The sequence below is a fragment of the Cucurbita pepo genome, chromosome 11, assembly GCF_057944985.1.
Source record: "Cucurbita pepo subsp. pepo isolate OVF chromosome 11, ASM5794498v1, whole genome shotgun sequence".
NCBI classification, from domain to species: Eukaryota; Viridiplantae; Streptophyta; class Magnoliopsida; order Cucurbitales; family Cucurbitaceae; genus Cucurbita; species Cucurbita pepo.
In genome coordinates, this window is record NC_141808.1 from 15,619,680 (window position 1) to 15,642,256 (window position 22,577).

Consider the following 22,577-nt stretch of genomic DNA (forward strand, 5'->3'; position numbering starts at 1 on the left):
TTAATAATTTGTAATTTCTGTCTTTAATTTGAAAAAAAAATAACTATCAAAATTTCTCATTCAACAGAGATCTCTGGAGATCTATTCACTCTATCAATCTATCAATCACCTAGTCAGATGTAGTCTATTACAAGGAGTTTTCATATTTAGTAGACTTTGTTAGATGTACACGATCCATTTTGAGCATAAGCTCTCGTGCCTTTATTTTGTGTTTCCCCAAAAAGCTTCTTACCAATGGTGAAAGTATTCTTTGATTATAAACGTATGATCATTCTCTAAATTAGCGGATGTGGGACTCTCATCATCCAACAGACTTATTAGACACTTTTCGAAAAAAAACAGGTTATAAACGTTAATTACTCTACAATTTTAAGTCCCAAATTTTTCTATTACTTTACAATCTCATTTCTCTGTGAAAAAAACATGAACAAAGAGGAACTTCTAAAGCTCAAACCTGTCTAAGTTTATATGAGAAAACAAAGAGAAGAAGCAATTGCAAGAAAAAAGGTAAGGAACTTACAGATTTGTTGATGAGATAGTTGCCTCTTTTTTCTTTTTCTTTTCGTTTGATTGTTTGTGCCTATTGTTGATCCATAAAACGGCGTCGTCTAGGGTCTTTGATCTTGATCTTCCAATGGGCATCAGGGAAACTGGAGTTTCTGGCAAAACTTCTCCATTTTCTTAGCCTGAAATCCATCTTCTTCGTCAGTCCACAAAAGGGCTGCAGCTCTGCGGGCATGGCTTCGTAGACTTCCCACCATTTGGCATGAGCTGAGTCACTTGCAAAAATTTGGTGGTCTTCCTTGTCCCAGTTGCAGTCATAGTCCTTATAGCACATCCATGGCTTCATCCCCAGGTAATGTATTGCATAAGGATCTGTTCATAAACAATGTATTTATAATACCAAACACTATTGAAAATTAACTAAACTAAGCTTTGGTGTTTAATGTATGAACTTATAAACGGGTACTTATTGTGGAGGATTGTTGGGAGAGAAGTCCTACCTCGTCTAATTAAGGGGTGGATCACGACATGGAACCAAAAGCAAAGCCATAAGAACTTAGGTTCAAAGTTGACAATATCATCTCATGGCAATTAGCCAAGGTGGGATTCACACCCAACAATCCTCAACAATCCTTCCCTCGAACAAAATACACTATAAGTCTACCCCTTAATCGAGGCTCAACTTCTTTCTTTGTAGCCCTCGAAAAAAATACACCCTTTGTTCGACACTGTAATCACCTTTTGACTATACTTTCGAGGCTCACAATCTTTGAACTCCTTTCTCTGTAGCCCTCGAACAAAATACACCATTTGTTCGACACTTTAATCACTTTTTGACTATTCCTTCGAGGCTCACAATTTTTGTTCGATATTTGAGAATTCTATTGTCATTGCTAAGTTTAGGGCATGAGTCTGATACCATGTGTAGGAATCATGGATCTTCGTAATGGTATGATATTGTCAACTTTGAGCATAAGTTCTCATGGTTTTGTTTTGGGCTTCCCCAAAAGTTTCACACTAATGAAGATATATTCATTTACTTATAAACCCAAAATTAGCCAATAATGGACTCACATCCAACCAAGCCTGAACACATAGGAGATGCTTGGTTCCTAACATTTATTTGATTATTGCCTTATAAAGTATATAATAATATAAATCAGACTATGTCCATTGAGTTTTATAAATATCAGACACTTTTTAAGATTTGAAAACTAATATCAAAATTTAATCAAAAGTTAAAAAGAATCTAAATTTGAATGACACCAAAGGAAGTAGTTTTAATCTAAAATCATAGGATTACGATTCAGAAAGTCAAGGTTAAATAGAATTACCTGAATTATTCTCAACGTTTTCCTTCTGAAAGATCTTGAGATGGTTGATCCTAGAAGGAAGCCTATGCCACCACGTGAAGACCTCATTCAAAAACCCTTGATCACCACCATTATAAGACTTCAACTCAAAGCTCTTAACCATCAAGTCCTCAAACAAGCAATTTGATGGCTCAACAACCATAAGCCCAGAATTGAACCTCATTTTGTTGTTAGCCGCGGCAGAGAGCTGAGGGAGGGCGAAGAACTCATCGATGTTCTTGAGAACCAAGAGGTCAGCATCAATGAAGACAATCTTGTCGTACTTCACGAGCTGCCATATTCGGAGCTTGCTGTAGTTCCACTCGTTATATGAGCCTTTCTCGGCAAAAGGGCTGCGTATGCGGTGGAACCTCATGATGTCCCACCCGGCGGCCTCGAGGGCGTCCAGGGATTTGTTGGTTATGGAGTTATCGACCAAGAGTACCAGGTCTTTGGATGTGTCTGTTAGGAGGAGGCTTTGAGCTAAGGCAATGGCGCCACAGACATAGGCTTCTGAGGAGTGGAGGATTGTCACGTACGCTTCTTTTGGCATGATTCTAATTTGTTGGTCGGTTGAGTTGTTTTTTGGTGCTTTTTGTAACAAGAAATTCCTCCAAACTTCTCTCCCTGCAAAACCAACAAAAATATATTTATCACAAATTTTTTTTATCCCACAATTCCCTGTCTTGATCTATCGAACTGCATCGAAACTGAGTTCTTATTTTCTAATCTTAGAGAAAGAAAATAATGATTGTTGGATGAAAATCCCACCTCCACTAAATATCATGGTTTATAATAAAAAAATACTATCTTATTTGTATGAGTCAAAACCCAAACTAAAGTCACAAAAGCTTACACTCAAAATAGACAATATTATACCATTGTAGAGAATCGTGTTCATCTAATAATGATTATCTGGGATGGGGTTACCCGACAATACACAGCTAGATATCATTGAAATTCAACTATGAATCATAAATTTCTTGTCTTGATCTAATACTATGGTATTTAACTAATAGCTAAATTACAAGAAACTCCTAAAAAGTAATTAACAATTCTAAATTTGGGGTAAAATAAAACATTAAACTTTAAAGATTTAAACAGTTTAATCCAAATCCACACAATCAAATATTTATGGATTTACAGTAAATTTTTTAAGTTTCAGGCACAAGAATATTTTTTAAAAAAATACAAATATATTTTATTTATTATAATTTAATGTTAGAATCAACACATGAATAATCAGATTCATATTTATATTTAATATAGTAAGAACATAACAATAAGAAGAAAAAAAAGATAAAAACAGAATAATTCTCCTGCAGTCCAATGGCTGTGATTCTCATGAACAGCTATTAACTTACCAAACTTAGCAAAGAAAGAATCAATAAATTAATAATGAACTTGCCAAAATCTGCACATTTTCGGAAAACGTTTCTTTTGACTATGAATTTCAATACAGAAATTAATGTACACCACAATAGAGAGAATATTCCTCGACTCCTTCTCCTTGTCGATGTGAGACTTTCATCATCCAACACCTCCCCTCGACTCCTTCGGATTTACCAATCTATTGACATGACTAAGTTTTAGGGCATGACTCTGATACCAGGTTAGGAATAACGAATCTCCACAATGGTATGATATTGTCCACTTTGAGCATAAGCTCTCATGACTTTGCTCTGTGCTTCCCAAAAAGCCTCATACCAATGGAGAGAGTATTCTTTGATTATAAACTCATGATCATTCCCTAAATTATCCGATGTGGGACTTTCATCATCCAACAATTTTAATCATTTAAAAATCAGACTAGGTATCGACTTTGAGCATATGTGAGCAGAAAATAAGTACTAATGAATACCATACAGAGAATTTTGAACAAGAAAACATGGTAAACTAATTAGGAAGGGAGATTCTCGGACTATCCTTCTAAGTAGTCTACTCGTCTCACTCGCTTAGTTGACTAAGATTGACCGAGACAGACTATGGTAAGGTAGCTTAATCTTCTTTTTCGGACCTATGTATAGGCTATAACCACTCTACTAAGCTTTTTTCTACATTAAAAAAAAATGAAAAATGAAAGAATTAAGCATATAATCATCACATATTCCAAGAAAATCAGTAACGCCAATGAATTAATGAAAAACAAGACGAATTAGGAAAATAGATTTTAAAGGAAAAAAATAATTTCCAGAAACGAACGAAGAAAAACCAACCTGTCCGAGCATAAACAGGCGCAAGCTGGCAGGATCCGAAAGGCATCAAGATTTTCTGTTTCAATCTCCTCAACTCCGGTTTATACACCGAAACTCCCTCCACCGTATGATCAGGATTCACAAGATCATCACATCTGAAAATCTCTCTCATGGGACCACATGCTCCCACAAACGCAACGTACACCGTCTGAAGCAGATCTTCCTCCACCCACCCGCTCGCCAGAGCCACTCTCGCCGCCGCGAGATTCGCCTGCAAGCGAAACGCGTCTCTGAATATCCCTTTCTTGCACGGAATCCTCACTATCACGAGGTTTAGATCAGTGTAGAGCTCAGTTTTCGGCATTGGAATATCCGGACATTTAGGCGATTTGAACTTCTCGTCTTCATCGATCCACTCTGGAAATAGACTCGTCCATTCGACATCCTTTCCGACACGTTCAAAATGAATCGGAACGGTTTCGATTCTTTGTTTCGATTCTTCCGCTAAGCCGAGAAGGTCGAATACATCGTCGATTCCTTCGTCGCTGTCGCTTATGTTGATTAATCCGATTTTGATCTTCTCCTGACCTCGAAATTCCTTCTCGCTGGCGGCGGATTGAGGCCTGTTGTTAGTGGTTGTAGCGGCGATAATCGGAGGATTGTTGGAGTTAGAGGAGAGGAGAATGAGAGAGAGGAACAAACAGAGGAGGAAGAAGAAGAAGAAGATGAGAATGGAGGAGGATTTTCGTCTGTTGCTGTAAGAAAATTGTTTGGTACTTACAAAGAGATTCTGAGACGACGACGGAGATTGAGAAGGCTTGATGATCCATTGCTTGGAAGTGGAGGGAGCTTTAGCGAAGGCCATGAAGGATGGCCGGAGATTCAGAGGAGAGAGAGAGAGAATTAGAGGTGAGAGGAAGCCATGGAGATGGAAGCTCTGGTTTTAGATAGTAATGGAATTTGCATGGCAGCACGTTGCAGTTGTTAATGGACGAAGAATTGCGTGCCTTCCTTTTGTTGTTATGAATCTTGGTGGACTTTTCTATCTTACTCTCTCACGCGCCTCTCTGGTGCGTGTACCTTACTTTCCACACAATTATTTTATTAACGAATATATATATATATATTATCTTAAATTTTTTATTTTTATTAAATGCAAAACAGTTACAATAGAATAGCAATTTTTATTTTTTATAATCTTTTTCTTTAATATTATCCATTGAAATATTATTATCGTCTGCATTTAACGGAAATAAAATATAGTTTAGGTATGAAATTAATTAAAGAAAAATTATTTTATTTTATTTTATTTTTTTGTTGAAATATTATTATCGGGCTAATAGTTGCTATAATTGTAACGAAAATTGAGAAAATATTTTCTTTTAATTGGCGATAAATAAAAAAAATTAGAAAATATTACGAGATTTAAGCGCAAGACATAAAAAAGCTCTAATTATAGTTATGCTCGTGATTAATCCATAAATACCGACAGGCATTGTTGTATGCGAGTTTGCGTGTGATAGTTAGGAACTATAACGGTGAAACGATGCTCGTGGTTTGATATATTGAATGTTGTTTGAATTGACTGTTCTCGTAGAAAATGTTTGTTTTTTACTGTTGAAACTTAAACAAATCATTTTAATAACAAAATCTAGTCATTTGTTTATGAAATCCGAACTTATCATCTGCAATAACTTACGATAGTCTTCCGTCATGCTTCAAGAAGTTATTACACGATCATTACGATCGACGTTTTAGTTAAGAAACATCGATAATGACTGTGACATATTTGATTTTTTTTACTTTTATAAACATCTCGTTTTTATTAAAAAATTTAAATATTTATTTATTTTTATTACAATAAGGTACAAGAATTATGTTCCCTTTAATAATTTCAAATATTCAATTATAATAATTAATAATTAATATAATCTTATATAAATAAATTATGGGATTAAGTGATAAAATATAGCACGTTTTTTTTTTAAAAAAAAAAAAAATTGGTAGATGGGAACGTGGAGGAGACTATTTGAATAAAAAAAAAATTATTATCTTTATTCTTTTTTTTTTTTTAATTAGAGAAAACCTATATATATTTTAATAATAGAAGAGTGGAATATCGGATTATACAAAGTCGGGTCACCCCTTACTCTACCATTATTTTCGGGTGTTAGACTCTCTTCGTCTCTCGAGAAGTATAACGGTGGTAACTTTTGAAATTGGTAATACCATATCAACTTTAGACGACTCAGTGTCTTGACAGTCCAGTGAATAAATTGTCTCAGAGTTGCATCGTAAGATTGTGATGAATTGGAGTTGTCGTCGACCCCGTCCTCCCTCGTGATCAAAACTATCATCTCCGGTGAGACCGGTCACTTCATTTCCTTTAATTAATACAAATGATTCCTTCGATAGGAAAGTCATCTCCTTGAAGATGGGATTAATGTACTCAACCTATTTACCCGAGTATGTTAGGTTGGAATGTCTCCATAACTATCTCCTCCTTTAATTCATGATCGAGAAACAGACTGTTGCACAACAACTAGGAGACTAGGGTAGATGAATTTTGGCCGATAAAGACATGCAACTCTAGAAGCAACCGATTTTCGAAATAAATTAAGAGCTAAGTAATAGTCAACCTAAGATGCTCGAGTAACTCGAGATTCCTAAGTACATATCTTATATTCGTGCAAACTAAATAAATTATTTTAGATGTGTATTTCATATGATTATTAAAAACGCCATCCAAAATTTAAAACTCTTGAGATGCCTCTAGTATGGTCAACCTAAGATGCTCGAGTAGTTCGAGATTCCTAGGTATAAATCATACATTCGTGCAAATCAAATAGAATACAAAAGAGGTCCATTTCATAGGAATCTTGGATTCTCACGAAAGGAACTATCCCTTAACATCATGTTTTTGATAATTCAACAATGTTCGAGAATTAATTCCATTCTTTAAAGCTACTATTTATTTATAAAGAATTTTTATGTTTCCTTTCAATTATCTAAAATTATTTACTACGTAAATGAAGTTATGCCTTACAACGTTACAACGAATCTAAATACGTACGTAGAAAACAATTGTCTTGCGACGTCCCATGGCTAGCATTCGAAATGTCTTGTCTTGAGTCCTTTTGGACTATTTTGTTCTCACTCACATGTATCTTGGAAAAATTACGAGGAGATCACCCAAATTGTTCAGGGTAAAATATTTTTACCATGAAGTTTTTACAATTTAGCCATCGAAAAGGAAATTGCATCTTTTTTTTGTGTATGCAGTGACTTTCAATTTTTTTAAGTTTTTCCTAGCTATTGTATCCTCAGGATTTCTCTCATTCGGATAAAATCTCAAATCTTGATGTACCCGATATCACATGTTTGAAAACAAACTTCAATTTTCAAACATTACAAAGCTCGAGAGTATAATTGAACAAACCGAGAATTTTGATAGTTCATAAAAAAAAATAATGATGTAATGTAGAGTGCACGTGATGTCCACGTTAGTTGGGAGGAGAACAAAACACTTTTTATAATAGTGTGGAAACCTTCCCCTAGCAGACGGAGTTTAAAGCTTTGAGGAGGAACTCGAGAGTAAAAATTCAAAGAAGACAATATCTGCTAGCAGTGGACGTGGGCCGTGGGAAAACGATCAAATTGGACAAAACCGACCAACACCAAATGAGTCCGACCCAAATCTGATTCTTAGGAACGTGTGATGCTTTTGCTCAAACCCCATTTCTTGCGCTACACTCCAAAATTCAAACAAAACCATCAAACCCCAAAGCTTTCCTCTCCACCCGATTCATTTTCATGTAAGAAAAACTTCCCTTTCCCACCAATTTTCTGGGCAAACAAACAAAATTCCTCTACCCTACACCACTTCCACCATTTCCATGGAACCTTTCAACCCTTTCTTTGCATACCCATTTAATCCAAAAACAGGATTCCCCATCTTTTGGCGCAAAGCCCTGCCTCCAGATTGATCACATAGCTCAGAATCCATCAATCTGTAAGCGAGTTCTTCGTTCCCAACTTCAGAATTCAGATGGGTTTTTATTGTTCTTTCTTTTTCTTGCCTGATTGTTGTGAGTGTGTAAAGTAAAATGATAAAGAAATGTGACGATTCTTGTTCTACATCGCTTTCGATTGCGTAATGATTTTTACCCACGTTTTGGTTTCGAATTTGGGGTCCCCAAAAGATGAGAGATCGTAATAATCCTGTAAATTACTACCATGGAAAAGGAGATTTTACAGCTTTATGTGATGTTCTTGGAAGTTTTGGCCTCCCAACAAGCCATTATTGTTCTTGTTTGTTCATCCTCTGCCTGTAATTTAATCTGAGCTTTTCTGATAAGGAATCAATACCAAATGATAAGGAATCACTACTACAAGGGAAGTAAGATTCAGATTACCTTGTCGATCGAATATCTCATCGAATCCTCTGTGTTCTTTCTCTGTGTTGCATATATGTCTCAGTTGTGTATTTGATGCTTTTTTCCCCAATGGGTTTCTTAGAAGAATGCTCCAAATGCCCAACACTTTTCCATTGTGATTTGAAAGCTTCAATAATTGTGTGCCCAAATGGACCCAAAGGACATGAAATAGTTGTCCTTGGTGACTATACCTGAAAGGAAAGAATAAAAATAGATTAAAGCTACTTTATTCATATTCCTCTCTAATATTCCCAAGAAATGAACCAAACCAGAATCTAGAGAAATTGCTATCTACAGGCCAACGTTATGAAGAAGCTGATTTTAATACCAACTTTACCTTTCTCTGCTCATGATGAACTGCCTAGCTTTTCTGAAGAATGCTCAAGCAATATAGCCTGAGAGAAGGCTATTGAAGAAGCTCTGACTTACAAACCCCTTTTTCTGATGCATTTCAGGGTGTGTGAGCCACTTTTGTATTCAGTTCTCCTCGGATCGTCCCCTCTTTGTTCGTCGAAGTACACGAGCAGTTGCTTCCAGAACTTGATTTCTTTCAAAGAATTCTGGGTAAGATTTAGATTCTTGTTCCATGTGTTTGAGATGATTTCTGATGGAATGAATAAATTGTTCATAAGCTATTACTTTAGTGTTCAATGGCTTTAAAAGAGGAGATTCCTCATCTGATATTGTTAGAATCATTTTGAACTTCTAAGAACATAAACTCGGTTAAACCTTTTTCCCTTTTTCTTCCATTCTAAGTAATTGGTCATAGGAATCAATCAGTGACTTAAATTTCTGAAAATGTTTTAGGGAAATGAGTAAGGCTTTAGAATTTGGCTTTTGAATCTGTTGGAAAATAGTTTGTGTGAGATCCCACGTCGGTTGGAGAGGGGAACGAAGCATTCTTGTGTGGAAACCTCTCCGTAGCATACGCGTTTTAAAATCTTGAGGGGAAGTTCGGAAGGAAAAGCCCAAAGAAGACAATATCTAATAGCGGTGGGCTTGAGCTGTTATAAATGGTATAAGAGCCAGACACCGGGCGATATGTCATCTAGAAGGAAAAGCCCAAAACGGACAATATCTACTAGCAGTGAGCTTGGGCTTGGGTTGTTACAAATGGTATTAGAGTCAGACATCGGGCGATATGCCAGCGAGGAGGCGAAGCCCGAAAGGAAAGGTCCAAAGAGGGGAGGACGATATCAATAATGTAGGTTCTAATATTAGATTAAGAGGGACCCATGGGTATTATTTGATTGTTTCTTTGCCATTCACTAAGGATTATGTATGAATTAAGTAAATAATGTTTGTGCAATGTGCAGGTCTAGATAAACATGAGAAAGATGGCAGATAATGGTAAGGATTTTCAAGTAGAAACAGATTCACTTCTTGGACTGAGTGAATCTGGGAAGCTTATACCAAGCTCTTCTCGAGTGTTATCGATACTTTCCTCTACGTTTGAGAGATCGATTCAGAAGAACGAAAAATTGTTGAAAAGGCTCAAAAAGAAAGACAGTGTCACAATTTTCCATGGTTCCCGAGCGCCCACTATGAGCACGGGACAATATATTGATCGCATCTCGAAGTACACATGTTGTGGCACGCCTTGCTTAGTTGTTGCCTACATATATATCGAAAGGTATCTTCAAAAGATGGGTGCTTACCTTACTTCTTTGAACGTCCACCGCCTTCTGATCACTAGCATCATGGTTGCAGCAAAGTTTAACGATGCCGGGTAAGTTCTAATATCGCCTCGTTAGCTTAACTGTGTAATTAACTCGAGATGACAAGATTTTGAGCTTGGAGATTATCTGCAGCTTAGTTTTTTCAATTCATGCACAACACTTACTTACCCTTCATCGGTTCAGGTTTATATATGTAACAGTTCAAGTCTACGCTAACAGTTATTAGCCTATTTGCATTTTCCCTTTTGGAATTCCTCTCAAACTTTTAAACGCGTCTACTAGGGAGAGGTTTCCACACCCTTATAAGAAATGATTCATTCCCCTCTTCAATCGACGTGGGTCTCACAATCCACTCCCCCTTGTGGGCTAGCATCTTCGCCGTCCAGAGATTGGCTCTTGGCTCTGATACCATTTGTAACCGCCCAAGCCCACTGCAAGCAAATATTGTCCTCTTTGGGCTTTCCCTTCTGGGCTTCCCCTCGAGGTTTTAAAACGCATCTACTAGAGAGAGGTTTCCACACCCTTATAAGAAATGTTTCGATTCCTTCTCTAACTGATGTGGGATCTCACAATATAGTTGAACTTTTTAGTAAAAAGTGGATTAAATAGATGATTTAGTTCCTCATTTTTGATTCATTCTTCAATTTTGTGCCTTCTCTAACTGATGTGGGATCTCACAATATAGTTGAACTTTTTAGTAAAAAGTGGATTAAATAGATGATTTAGTTCCTCATGTTTGATTCATTCTTCAATTTTGTGCAATATAATAGTAATGCTAGAAGACACCGACATGCAACTCAAACCATTGAGTCGCTCGTTCGATACTACTAAACTCGATATCGTGCATCTCATCTGTCATATTATGGCATGCCTGTTTCCTCCTGATTTCTGGGATGTTATACACAACTTATGCTATGCTATGCAGGTGCTATAACAATGCCTTTTATGCCAAGGTAGGAGGAGTGAGCACCAAAGAAATGAACAGCATGGAGATAGAATTGCTATTCAATTTGGGCTTCAGACTTCATGTCACTGCAGATGTGTTCAGAGCTCACTGTTTGCAGCTCCAAAAGGAAGGTCTGGGGGAGAATCAAATTGATCGACGACCCGGGAACAAGACTCGAACGAGATGCTTACCTCAAATTGCAAGCTATACTTGCAGAGCCATTTAAACATTCCAAGAGATCTCTCTCGAATTTCATGGTTAGTTAGTGTTCGATCTTTATCAAGTGAACTGGAAAAGTTTATAATTCAATAATGGTTAATCAGTTCTCCTTATGCTAACTGAGAAATATTTGTAATTTTTTTGGGAGTCCATGACTTCAAATCCTTGTCTTTCAGAACTGGACAATTAAAATAATAATAATAATAATAATAATAAATCTATTTCACTAAATAAAACAATTTTGAATTTTTTAAAATTATTTTTGGGATTTGATAAAACTGAATAATTATTAGTTTATGTAGAACCATTTTGGTTACTCTTACAAAATTATGCTAATGGTTGCTTTTAAAATCAACTTTTTAAATCCTATATATTTTGTATTCAAATAGTAATGAAAATTTATTGTAAATCAGCCTAGTTCTGATTTCTCTTTTTTTTTTTTTTTTTTTTTTTAATTAATACCGATTGGATTCTTTTCCTACCGATATTGAATGGAACATGTTGAGCTAGATCGTAAAACTAGCTTATTTTAATTAAAAGAATCAATTTTAATTTATTAACGCATCATCAAGGTAAAGTTTTTGAAGAGGAATAATGCAGACGTATATGTATGTATGTATTTTTTATAAGAGATAATCTTATTGATGATTAAAATAAATGTAATATGCCATATATATTTATGAGACTACACCAAACCAAAGAAAGAAATGACTATTTTTATCTATGAAACTTGTACTGAAAATCTCTTTTTAAATGATGACTATGAGCATATTAAACCATATCTTTAAAATTTTCCAAATGCATCTCAAATTAACTTTAACTATTCTATTCAGTACACATGTTTAACACCATGGACAAAAAAATGACAGCCAACAAGGTAGTTTCTAACACATGAATGAATTCATTAACCTTCTTTGTCCAACAATTTATGCATATATAGATCATCCATGTGTCTTTGGGCTAGTAATTTATAGAGCAAAAACTCACCCTGACCCCTCAAAAGTTAAAATTATTTCCACCAAATAAAGTTCTTTCGACATATAGAGATCAATGAACATTGTTCAAGCAAAATTGAAGGAAGAAACAATTGAATATTTCCATAGCAAAAACTTCTCATTTCCCTTCTTGAATAACTGGTCTGATTGTACAACCATAAATCCTAACATTATTTGGGTGGAGGGGGGACGACCCTATAGCAGAATAGGGTTTGACAATTTACTGTTAACATAAAATTATCATACAGAAAAACCAGAGTGCTAAAACTAAAGCGTGCTCCTTAGATTGAAAATTGCAACTTATCTATCATCTATTATATCTAATAAAGCCAACTCGAAACCCAATAGAATCAGAGAAATGGCAAAAGGTCTGAGCATTGAACAGATAAAAGTGTAAGGATTTAGGATACCAACCATATCTAAAGCGAAACGATTCATAGAGCCCTTCATCATTTAGCTGGAAGAATTCTTCCTCGCGAGGTAAACACGGTATGCGGCCAGTCCGACAATCGTAGCAGCAGCTCCAACTGAAGAAAGCACGTTACAAAATCAGTCGGAAATGTTTTAAAGGATAGGGTAGGCCATCAAATGGCATATAAAAAGAATGCATAAAAAGATGAGTCGAACAAAAACTAAGACTATCAATACAAGTGAGGATTTCAATCCAAAAGAACAACACTAGAAACGGTTGGTGACGAACACTCAAAAGAGAAGCACTAAACCTGGCCACAGATTCTGTTCTAAAGATCTCTCCACTGCGGTAAACATCATGTTGTTCCTCTCTATCCGATGGGTCTCATAACACAATGAAAAAACTAGCACCCCACTGGATCTAACCCTCATCATAAAATGACAAAATAATATTTAAAAAAAAAAAATACAAATTCACATTCAAAAAGAAAAAAGAAAGAGAGAAAAGCAAAAAAACCTCTCCTTCAACACAGAACAATAGTCTTAGTTTCCAACTAGATTAAACACCAAGCTAACTCAAGTAATCCCAACTTGGGCGACAAACCCTTGGCGAAAAAGGTCCTCTCCGAAAGGTGAGTCAATTTTGAATCTTCATCAAGACAAGGTTTAAAAAAGATAAACACTCATCACAATCCAATTTTATCCTTGCACTTGGGCTCATCAACCACCTCCTTAGCGATTAAAATGAAATCAAAGATTTTCCTTTCAAACCCAAAGGTTTATCAATTTGGTACTATGATCCAAGAATGTCATTCTTGAAAAACCACTGAATCCAGTATATCCTCTTGTCATTCTTGAAAAAATCACTGAATCCTGAAGTATGTCCTTACTGATGATATCCCAAGAGAATAAAGTTCATTACTTCCACCAAGAAAAGGAAAGGGAAAAGTTAAAGTGATTTTCCAAGACATCTGGAAGCGAGAATCATACCTATCAGGTTGATATGTATCGAACCAAGTATTAGTAAGTTTATGATTATATAGCAAAGATAACCCATTGACACTTGAATCGGGTAGGGAGTTTGCCTGAGCCATTTTCAAAAATGTTTTCTACTTATGATATCAAACATGGAAATATACCTTATAAACAGTGATTAAATAACTTGTAAAAGTTTAACACGTGGAGTAATGAAGAAAAATGTCACACAGCAGTGGAATCTAATATTCATTCCCGAATAGGTTTTTCATGTTACCTGAGTGGATGGCAAAACTATAGAAATCAACATACCTGAAACAAACATAAGAGAGCGGTTTATGAGCTTGTGATAATGCTTGCGAGTTCTGCCTGCCTCCGTTTCAGGGATACTTAAATGAGGGTGCTCTGCAGCAGATGCGATTCTTCGGAATACATTATTGAAATCACCCAATTTTGTGCTGATAGGTATTGGAGCTTCTATACCCATATCTTGGCTCACCTACAAAATTGCAACGAGACTATTATGATAAACAAAAATGATGAGAACGATGATATTCAAAGATTCAGGATTTCAATGGCAATCATACTTAAAATACTACATGGCAATGGTGGACCCAACAAAATATGGATTACAAAGAAAAACCATAAACAGGTTCAATACTTGCTAAGGAAATTGTATTGTTTACTTTTTAGTGCGAAACCAACTTTCATTCAAATGAACAAAATTATGCAAGTACTTAACTTACTAAAGGAATTTTTTGTTCAAATAAAGAATTTGAGCAACTGATTCTAATAGTTGATGAATCGTTGTTTCCATAGGAGAGATGAAGTGAAGTGACCATGAGCACTAAACAATTTGTAAACAAAAATAATTTTTTCTCATTAGAATAGAAATCCTCACATAGAGATGTTTATGGTAAACCTGTTATCTACAACATTCTGATTCAGTGGAGATTTACTTTTATACTGTATACGAATTCAGGGTAAATATCAAAACGGTAATGATGTCCTGTGTGAACAATCGAATTTGTATGATACATAGAGAACAAAAAATTACCCTCGTAGAATCTTGTATGGCCAAGGGAAATGAATCGAGGTCATCTTTGGCAGCAACAATTAAACAAGGCACCTCATAGCCAGTATCCTCACCATGACTTGCGACTTCAACCAGTAAATCAGTTGCTTTCTTCCAGGAGGACTCGTCAGAGCTGGAAAAGAAAACAAAGGTGGTGCTATACATTTGGATTCAAAAGTTCATTGGCATAAACATGTAAGGAATTGTTTATAATAATATCAAAATACATATTTCTTCTTCATTACGTTAATAGAAACAGGTATTCTACAGAAAGATCGAAGAGAACTCATAACAAAAATATTTAAAGGTATGTTTTATTGGAGTGATGTGCAGCACAAGTAGAAGCTCACTGCCCTAATAACCAATTAGTCCACGCACCTAGAAAACCGATCATTAACAAGAAGAAAGGGGAAAAGGAACTACTGGTAATCCATGCAACTAGATAACAAATCATTAACAAGAAGAAAACAGAGAAAGAAGAAAAGAAGATAAGACTTTGAATTAATTTGTAACTGAAGCCTTGGGGCACACCATTCTTAGATTAATTATTTAAGCAAACTAGTAAACCCTACTTATGATGATGTACAAATCTAAAACATCAGAGGTTATAGCCCTTATTTAGAAACGTTGGTTGGAGAGGAACGGGAAATTTGTTTGTAGATTTTTTTAACTATTGGGAATGCATAAAGTAGCTCTTCCTCGTATAATCTTTCCAAGTCCTTTCATAATTATGACTCTCTTTTGATTTACACCAACTGGCGTAGCATCTTGATATCTCCCTTAAGAGGTTGGGTGAGTGTCCCATTCCTTTTGATTTTTCCACGTAGCAATGAAAATAACATGCTCAGAAAATGAAATTATAATGGAGAAAAAAAAAAAAAAAAAAAAGTGGCCATCAAAATAGAAAACTGTGGCACAAGCTTATATAAATTTGTCACACCCAGGCTTTCCTCTTTTTCGGAATACAAATGCCATTTTCCAATCCAAAAATAAAAATATTATCATCCTAATATAGCATAACATTGTTAATAAGCAATGGCCGTTTCCATAAAAAAAAAAAAAAAAGAAGTTACCTGTCATGCACAAATAGTGCAATGTCACAAGCAGCTAAAGACTCTTTGCCAGACAACAGTTTGTTCACTCCATCTTCAGGTATTTCCCTCAAAATAAGGGTTTTTTTTGTTCCCTTCAAACCAAATAAAGAAATTTATAGACAAAGAAACTAACAGATAACTGCAGACAGCATAATTTCTTAACAAAAACTGATGTCGATCATTTGATTTTATATCCCAAAAAGTGACTATCATTTTGCTGATCTTTGAATATATGTAGAGAAAAATAATCAGAAGAGCAACAACTTCAATGATCAGTATATGGAACTTTGCTAAAGGTGAACAAGTACTAAATCTGAGCAGCAGGAGTCAGGACTCCCTTTCGGAATTCAATAATGCCTATTAAATGTGAACCATAAATATTCTAGAAAAGAATCAATTTCTAAAACAACTTTAGTTACTCAATCAATTACCGAAAGTATCTAAACGCAAGCATATTATATGGTAGCTAAACCATATTTCACCAACTTGACGTACCATCTGAAAAATAATCATTAACTTCCTCCACCAGGTTTAATTGCTTCCAATTTTACAAATTGTGGACATAGGTTATATTAAAACCAAGAAATTTGGAATCTGAATCTATGGTCAATTTTTCAAAACAAGGACATAGCAGCACTTACTCCAGGTTGGTCCACAACATTTACAGCATAGCGTTCTTCAGTTGTAGGAATATAAGTCTCAGAAAATGACCTGTGCATCAAATTTTCTTAACAAATGACATGCTCTGTAACAAGTACTGTAGAATTAATGCATCCAACAACTAGATAAGTAGAGAATGTTGAAAATAAACCTTGCGAGAAATGCATCCAATAAAGAAGATTTTCCAGCCTTCTTAGGCCCAAACACAAAGCACTGAAGAACACTTCGGTCCAATTGTTGCTTCTTGCGGTCTAACCGCCGTTTCCTTGTCAAACGAACAGCAGATGCAGGATCACCAGAGTAACCAATGTATATCAGGTTCTCTATGGTGTAAACTGGGTTTAGGAGTGTCATGAGGGACCACTGCAGCAATTCAAGAAGAATATACAACAAATACACTTCTTTTAGAAGAAAAACCTATCTGTATCAAAAACTGCATGGTTGAGGAGAGGGGGAGGGGTTAAATGAGAAGAGTATACATGCACCTTCAAGTACCAAAAAGTTAGAGAGAGATGAAAGACATCAGGTTATCAGGGAAATGGTAGAAAAAATCAGGTTACAAACATACCAGTGATAAAAAGTCATCAATCGACAATCCTCCCATTGCGTTTCTCTCTGCAGAATCTCTGTATGGAAATTCATTCCAAGGACTGGAGTTTCAAAGAAAATGTTGCATAAGAAATCATGGAAGCTCATAGGTATGCCAAAAAAATAAATTATGTCGACAAAAATAATGATTGCCAAATTAGTCAACTAATAAACGTTGGAGTAAATCTAAAAAACCTCTTTTGAATGTATAGACCTAGGATCGAAACAGCCACAAGTTAAATATGACAGGTCTTCACAACGGAATTAAGACTATGAATACAAGACTAGGCAAAAAGGGAAATGTTCTAATAAACGTTGGAGTAAATCTAAAAAACCTCTTTTGAATGTATAGACCTAGGATCTAAACAGTTAAATATGACAGGTCTTCATGACGGAATTAAGACTATAAATACAAGACTAGGCAAAAAGGGAAATGTTCTATCACAATTGCATTAGCATATTTGAAACAACATTACATGAGATTTGGAGTATTAATTAGTCGCAAGGTAAGCATGAAAACATTTAGAAAACAAGCATTACAGGGGCAAAAGGACTACTTTTTAGTAAGAACATAATAGAACCCAAAAAACTAGAATGATATTGAAATGCAAACGATAGAACTATATTATAACAGCCTCGAGGTACTTAGAACTTCCCCTATTTTGAGATACCACTCAAAAGTCAAAAGTACAATAGCCCCCAAGGCTCTGTAATTCGAGGTACTTGAACCCTCCCTCTCTTGGAATCATTCGAACCTTAACTAACTAAATAATTCTGTCTTCACCTTGATCCCACCCCCTCTAATTATAACCAACCGTACTATTATATCCTTACTCTTATAATAACGTTCCTAGCTCCTATCTAGAATCTTGATAAAGTTCCGTTCTAAATGAATAATCGAACATTGATTAAGAAGAGAGAAAGTGTGTGTGTGTGTGTGTGTGTGTGTGAGAGAGAGAGAGAGAGAGAGAGAGAGAGAGACAATACAAAGCATACAAATACAACAATACATCACACACAAAAAAAGGCAAACTAAAGAATGCAAGGCGTACAAAAATCTTGATAGGATTTCTATCAGAATATTGCAGAACTAAGGGTAAAAATTAGGGGGCTATGTGAAGAGACAGTATAGAAAGGGAACAAATAACACTCTCACTGGTAAGGTCAACTAACAGTCTAATAAGACTCGAAACTATCAATTTAATGTCTATTAGGTCTAGAAATTTTAGGTCGAGGACCTTGACAAAAAAAATTAAACTTCAAATTGAAAACTTGAGGACATTAAAACTTTTTAAAATTCAAGGACTACGTAGACATAAACCAGAAAGTTCAAGGATTAAACTTGTAATTTAACTTTAACAAATTAATAAAAATAACACATTTCAAAAAACCAACGAATGAGAGAAAAAATATGACAAATGATTTTCTCTCTCAATGCATGAGGATGCCATTCTAAGCTTATAAATGTTTGAACCATAATCCTCCAAAATGACATGAAGAAAACTATCAAAAGCTGTGAAGCTAATACCTCTCTGGTGCTGTAGAAAATAGTTCTTCAAGATCGCGAGGCCGTAAGGCACCATCCTGGTGGGTAAAGAAAAGATATGCAGGTGATAGCTTCAGGTATTTTGTGATAAGCACTTGGCAATGAAAACAGATGCATAAGCTAGATTCAATTCTCACAATTAAAAAAAAAAAAAAAAAAAAAAAAAAAAAAAAAAAAAAAAAAAAAAAAAATCCTCGGTTGAGAAAGAAACAAATAAACTAAGAATTTATAATTAGGAAATTAGAGACTAAGACATACACCATCACCATCATAGAGTTCAAATATTCCCCGTAGAAACTCGATGGCTTCATTTGTGAGCTCCACACTCTACAAAAAGAACAGACTTCAAATAAGAAATTTTTAACTAGAATTAGAATAACATGGAACACTTTAAACAAAACCAATGGAACAATTACTAAATGTAGTATACCATCTTACAAAATCAACAGAAGCCCGATGGAAAAAATACTAAGCAAATCCTAACCCTTTTTTTAATAAGATTATAGCATATCTTGAAATGAAGAATACAAACAACAAGAGAACAAGAAATCTTTCCTATACCTAGCTAAGGAAAATCACTCCACTTGAAAGTGACAAATTTCACAGCCCAAAAGTCAGCCATCCATCCACGAAAAGAAAATTGTTTCCATTCAAAAAGTATTGTCCACATGTACATTCTTAATTTAAAGCCTGCTCCATGAAAGTGAAAGAAATAACTGTTTCGAGAAAAATCTATGAGAGAACAAATAAATTGTATAGACTGTAAAAAATCAATATTTATTAAGTTCAGCAAGATTTAAAAGTCTTTTATCTGTGCGGTGCAGTCGACCTTTTATACAGAAGTTGAGAAGACTGCTATATGATTTTTCATTACCTGATCTGGAGCTCTCTTTCCAAGAGCTGGAATAAGTTCATCCGCAAGCTTGATATCATTATTGTACCCAAACTTCCTGAGCACAGTCCATGTTGTCTCCAAACGCCCCTTTTCTATAAATAAAGCATGTAGAAAAAGGAATCCTGTCAAAGTGAGCCCACGATCATTCACTCCTTCAGGAAGTTTTTCTTGCACAACCCTCTTAACACCCACAATTTCAGAAGGTTGTAAAGGAGCATTGAAACATTTGACCTGATGACAAGATTAACCAAAAAAAAAAAAAAAAAAAAAAAAAAACATTAATAAGAGCTCCATAGAGTCAAGTCAGCCTTTTTAGGCACAGATATTACAAAATGTCAGGCAATGTAACTAACATATAAATAAATACTTGATGAGGTGTTGCCAAAAAAAATTGTAGACTATGGGAAGGAAGACCTGAAAATCATTCAGTTCGGCATCACTCAGAGCACCATCTTTATCGTGATCACAAAGAATAAATATCCGCTTCAGCGCCCGAACGCATCTAGGTTTTAGAGTTTGAGTTTCTTGATCAAAAAGTGGGCCTGTTGGGTGAAGTACAGCTTTTTGGGCATAGTAAAAGACCTCAGGAATCTGCAAATGGAATACAACGTTGAGAACATATGATTCTGTTGCTTTAAAAATGAACTACGGAAAATTGTGGGATAAGAAAATTAATATCTACTAGGCATAGATGGCAAGATTTTCATATAAGCACGAAAACATAACTCAGCCAGAAATTAGCATGGAACAATAAATGAAAATGGACGCAATTGCAATCTTCAACGAAATGGAAACAAGGTACCGATGCAGCACAATAGTCGGACAGTTTCTTTTTCTTTTTCTTTTTTATACAGTCCTGAGTAAGGGAGCAACAAATATACCTGATTTTTTTAGAAGATCAACAATTCCATTGATAGATGAAATATACCTGAATATGTTTAAATGCTGAACACTCGATGCATGTTTCAATTTCTCGAAACTGCTGCATTATTGGGGACATAACCTGCTCCAAGCTCACCTGCTGATTCTCATCTCTCAAATCCAGTTTACAGCCCACCACTATAACTGGAACCCTCACCTGCTCATTTAGACCATTATAATCACATCAATAAAAAAAATAACATAGAAAATACTGAACTGATTTGGGAAAGGGGTAACTTAGGTTTTCAGATTAAAGAGACTTGCGTATATAATCTTATTATGTTAGCACCAACATCGGGGATTTTATTACTAAGTCATTTTCCATCCACCAAGATCCAAGGAGGGAGCAAAGTTAACTAACCTCCAATTGACGAAGCTTTGGAAGCCAAAATGTACTCAGCCGATCAAGGGTGTGAGGCTGATCACAAGCATAAGTTAGCACCACTGCATCAGCTCTCTTAAGTTCTTCAGCAACTTTTGCACTATCCTCAGTGCTGGGAGGGAAAAACAAACAAACAAAAAGAAAACCATTGAGTCTTCAAAAACTTCCCTTGAATACCTTGGGCAAAACTCTATTAGCAAGAATTCCTGAACTATATTTTCCAGTTGGAAGTTAGGGGAAAACTCGCATTAAATCAAGCGGGATGGTGAACTATCAGTCTAGGAAACCAAAGAAATTTGAAACAAACATTCTTTTCGCACACTATCTCCGCATCGAGACAGACTAAAAAAAAACAAAACAAAAATAGCAACTAATACCGTGATGAAGTGTCGATGATTGTGGTGGGAACTCGATCCGGGCAAAAGTCTTCGGGCAGCCTCGTCGGTGGCAATACTGGGGGGACATTCACTGGAAAATTGTCAGCCGCGGCAGTTACGATCAAGCTCGACTTTCCGGTACCGCGGTCCCCAGCGATAACTATACGAACCCCGCTCCTGCCACCTGATTGTACATTACCAGCTGGCGCTCTTGCCATTGGAAGACCAAAGACTGCATAAGCGAAATCCCAAAAGAACCTTCAGTGACTTGACAATTTCATCAGAACAGACAACAAAAACATTAACATCATAAAAACACAAATAAAAAAATCCAGTCATCTCTAACAAAAACCGAATTCTTCAACACCTAAAAAAAAAAATCACAAATCCAATGAAATTCCGTATAGAGACTCAAAATAAAATCAAATCAAAACGTTTTTCGGAGTGTGAGTAATCAGTGAAATAATGAAATAACAAACAACAATTGAAGGGTGATATCGTAGTATTGAAGGTAATCGACCGGGAATCCACTGACCTTTGGGATTATTCTATCTGAAGGTGGAAAGCTGTAAAGCGCCACCAGACGCGTAGGCGTCAGCAGCAGCGGCGTCGGCGATGGGGTGGAGCTGCTGGCGGAAGTGGCAGCGGCGCGGCGGCTATGGATGCGTCGGGAAGAAGAGAGAGAGAGAGAGAAAGAAAGAAGTGTTTGATTACGCAGAGAGACAAAAATGCGTTCTCTTCTTCTCCTGGTTTATTTTTCAAAATATGAAAATAAATAAAATTAATGTACTCCACTCTAAGGTTACCGAGAGGTGCACAGAATTTCCGTATTTTCAATCAAATTCGGGATTTTTTCCTTTTTTTTCTCTAAATTGTTTTTAAAAATCTCTCCAAAATTTGTTATTTATTTTAAAGTATTTGGCTTAAATTTGGCTTCTAAGCTCCATGATCTTTGAAGTATTTTTGGTTCTCAAAAGGGTATTTGATTATCGGGAGTTTGGAGACCCAACGAGCTTAATTTATGTTGGATTAATCTTTTTAGTTTGGACCTCGGGCTAATTTGGGCTAATCTACGATACAATTCATTTGGACAAAATCGAGCTCATGTTTCATTTTGTTTCCTCGAGACATCAGTCCTAGTGAAAATCCACATTGGTTGAAGAGGAGAACGAAACATTCTTCATAGGAATTTGGAAACCTCTTCCTAGCATAAGCGTTTTAAAATCGTGAGGTTGATAGTGATAGTAACGGGCTATAATAGACAATATCTACTAGCAGTGAATTTGGATTGTTACAAACGAGGACGCTGGATTACAAGAGGGTAGAT

At 35.7% G+C, this 22,577-nt stretch overlaps 3 protein-coding genes across 4 annotated transcripts; 1 reads left to right on the forward strand and 2 right to left on the reverse strand.

Moving 5' to 3' along the window:
* Positions 1 to 367: 367 nt before the first annotated feature.
* LOC111805674 (putative UDP-glucuronate:xylan alpha-glucuronosyltransferase 5) lies at positions 368 to 4,916 on the reverse strand. The gene is made up of 3 exons (XM_023690838.2): positions 4,073 to 4,916; positions 1,839 to 2,483; positions 368 to 876 (listed from the first exon to the last, which is right to left on the reverse strand). Exons 1-3 carry the CDS (start codon positions 4,914 to 4,916, stop codon positions 581 to 583), a joined length of 1,785 nt encoding a protein of 594 aa, XP_023546606.2. The 3' UTR covers positions 368 to 580.
* A 2,904-nt stretch (positions 4,917 to 7,820) lies between these two features.
* On the forward strand, positions 7,821 to 11,450 carry LOC111805046 (cyclin-P3-1). Of its 2 annotated transcripts, XM_023689908.2 has the most exons (4): positions 7,821 to 8,063; positions 8,943 to 9,051; positions 9,804 to 10,216; positions 11,092 to 11,450. In XM_023689908.2, the coding sequence occupies exons 3-4, from the start codon at positions 9,816 to 9,818 to the stop codon at positions 11,336 to 11,338; spliced, it is 648 nt and encodes a 215-aa protein (XP_023545676.2). In that variant the 5' UTR covers positions 7,821 to 8,063; positions 8,943 to 9,051; positions 9,804 to 9,815; the 3' UTR covers positions 11,339 to 11,450. The 2 variants fall into 2 exon arrangements, with proteins under 2 accessions (XP_023545676.2, XP_023545675.2); XM_023689907.2 differs by lacking the exon at positions 7,821 to 8,063 and having other exon boundaries at positions 8,132 to 9,051.
* Positions 11,451 to 12,425: 975 nt separating this feature from the next.
* On the reverse strand, positions 12,426 to 22,003 carry LOC111805412 (mitochondrial Rho GTPase 1). Its single transcript, XM_087128744.1, has 15 exons — positions 21,786 to 22,003; positions 21,251 to 21,482; positions 20,853 to 20,985; positions 20,499 to 20,648; positions 19,985 to 20,161; positions 19,550 to 19,801; positions 18,934 to 19,002; positions 18,658 to 18,713; positions 17,110 to 17,191; positions 16,693 to 16,904; positions 16,523 to 16,592; positions 15,861 to 15,973; positions 14,770 to 14,920; positions 14,025 to 14,211; positions 12,426 to 12,853 (listed from the first exon to the last, which is right to left on the reverse strand). The coding sequence occupies exons 2-15, from the start codon at positions 21,466 to 21,468 to the stop codon at positions 12,780 to 12,782; spliced, it is 1,944 nt and encodes a 647-aa protein (XP_086984870.1). The 5' UTR covers positions 21,469 to 21,482; positions 21,786 to 22,003; the 3' UTR covers positions 12,426 to 12,779.
* Between the last annotated feature and the right edge of the window lie 574 nt (positions 22,004 to 22,577).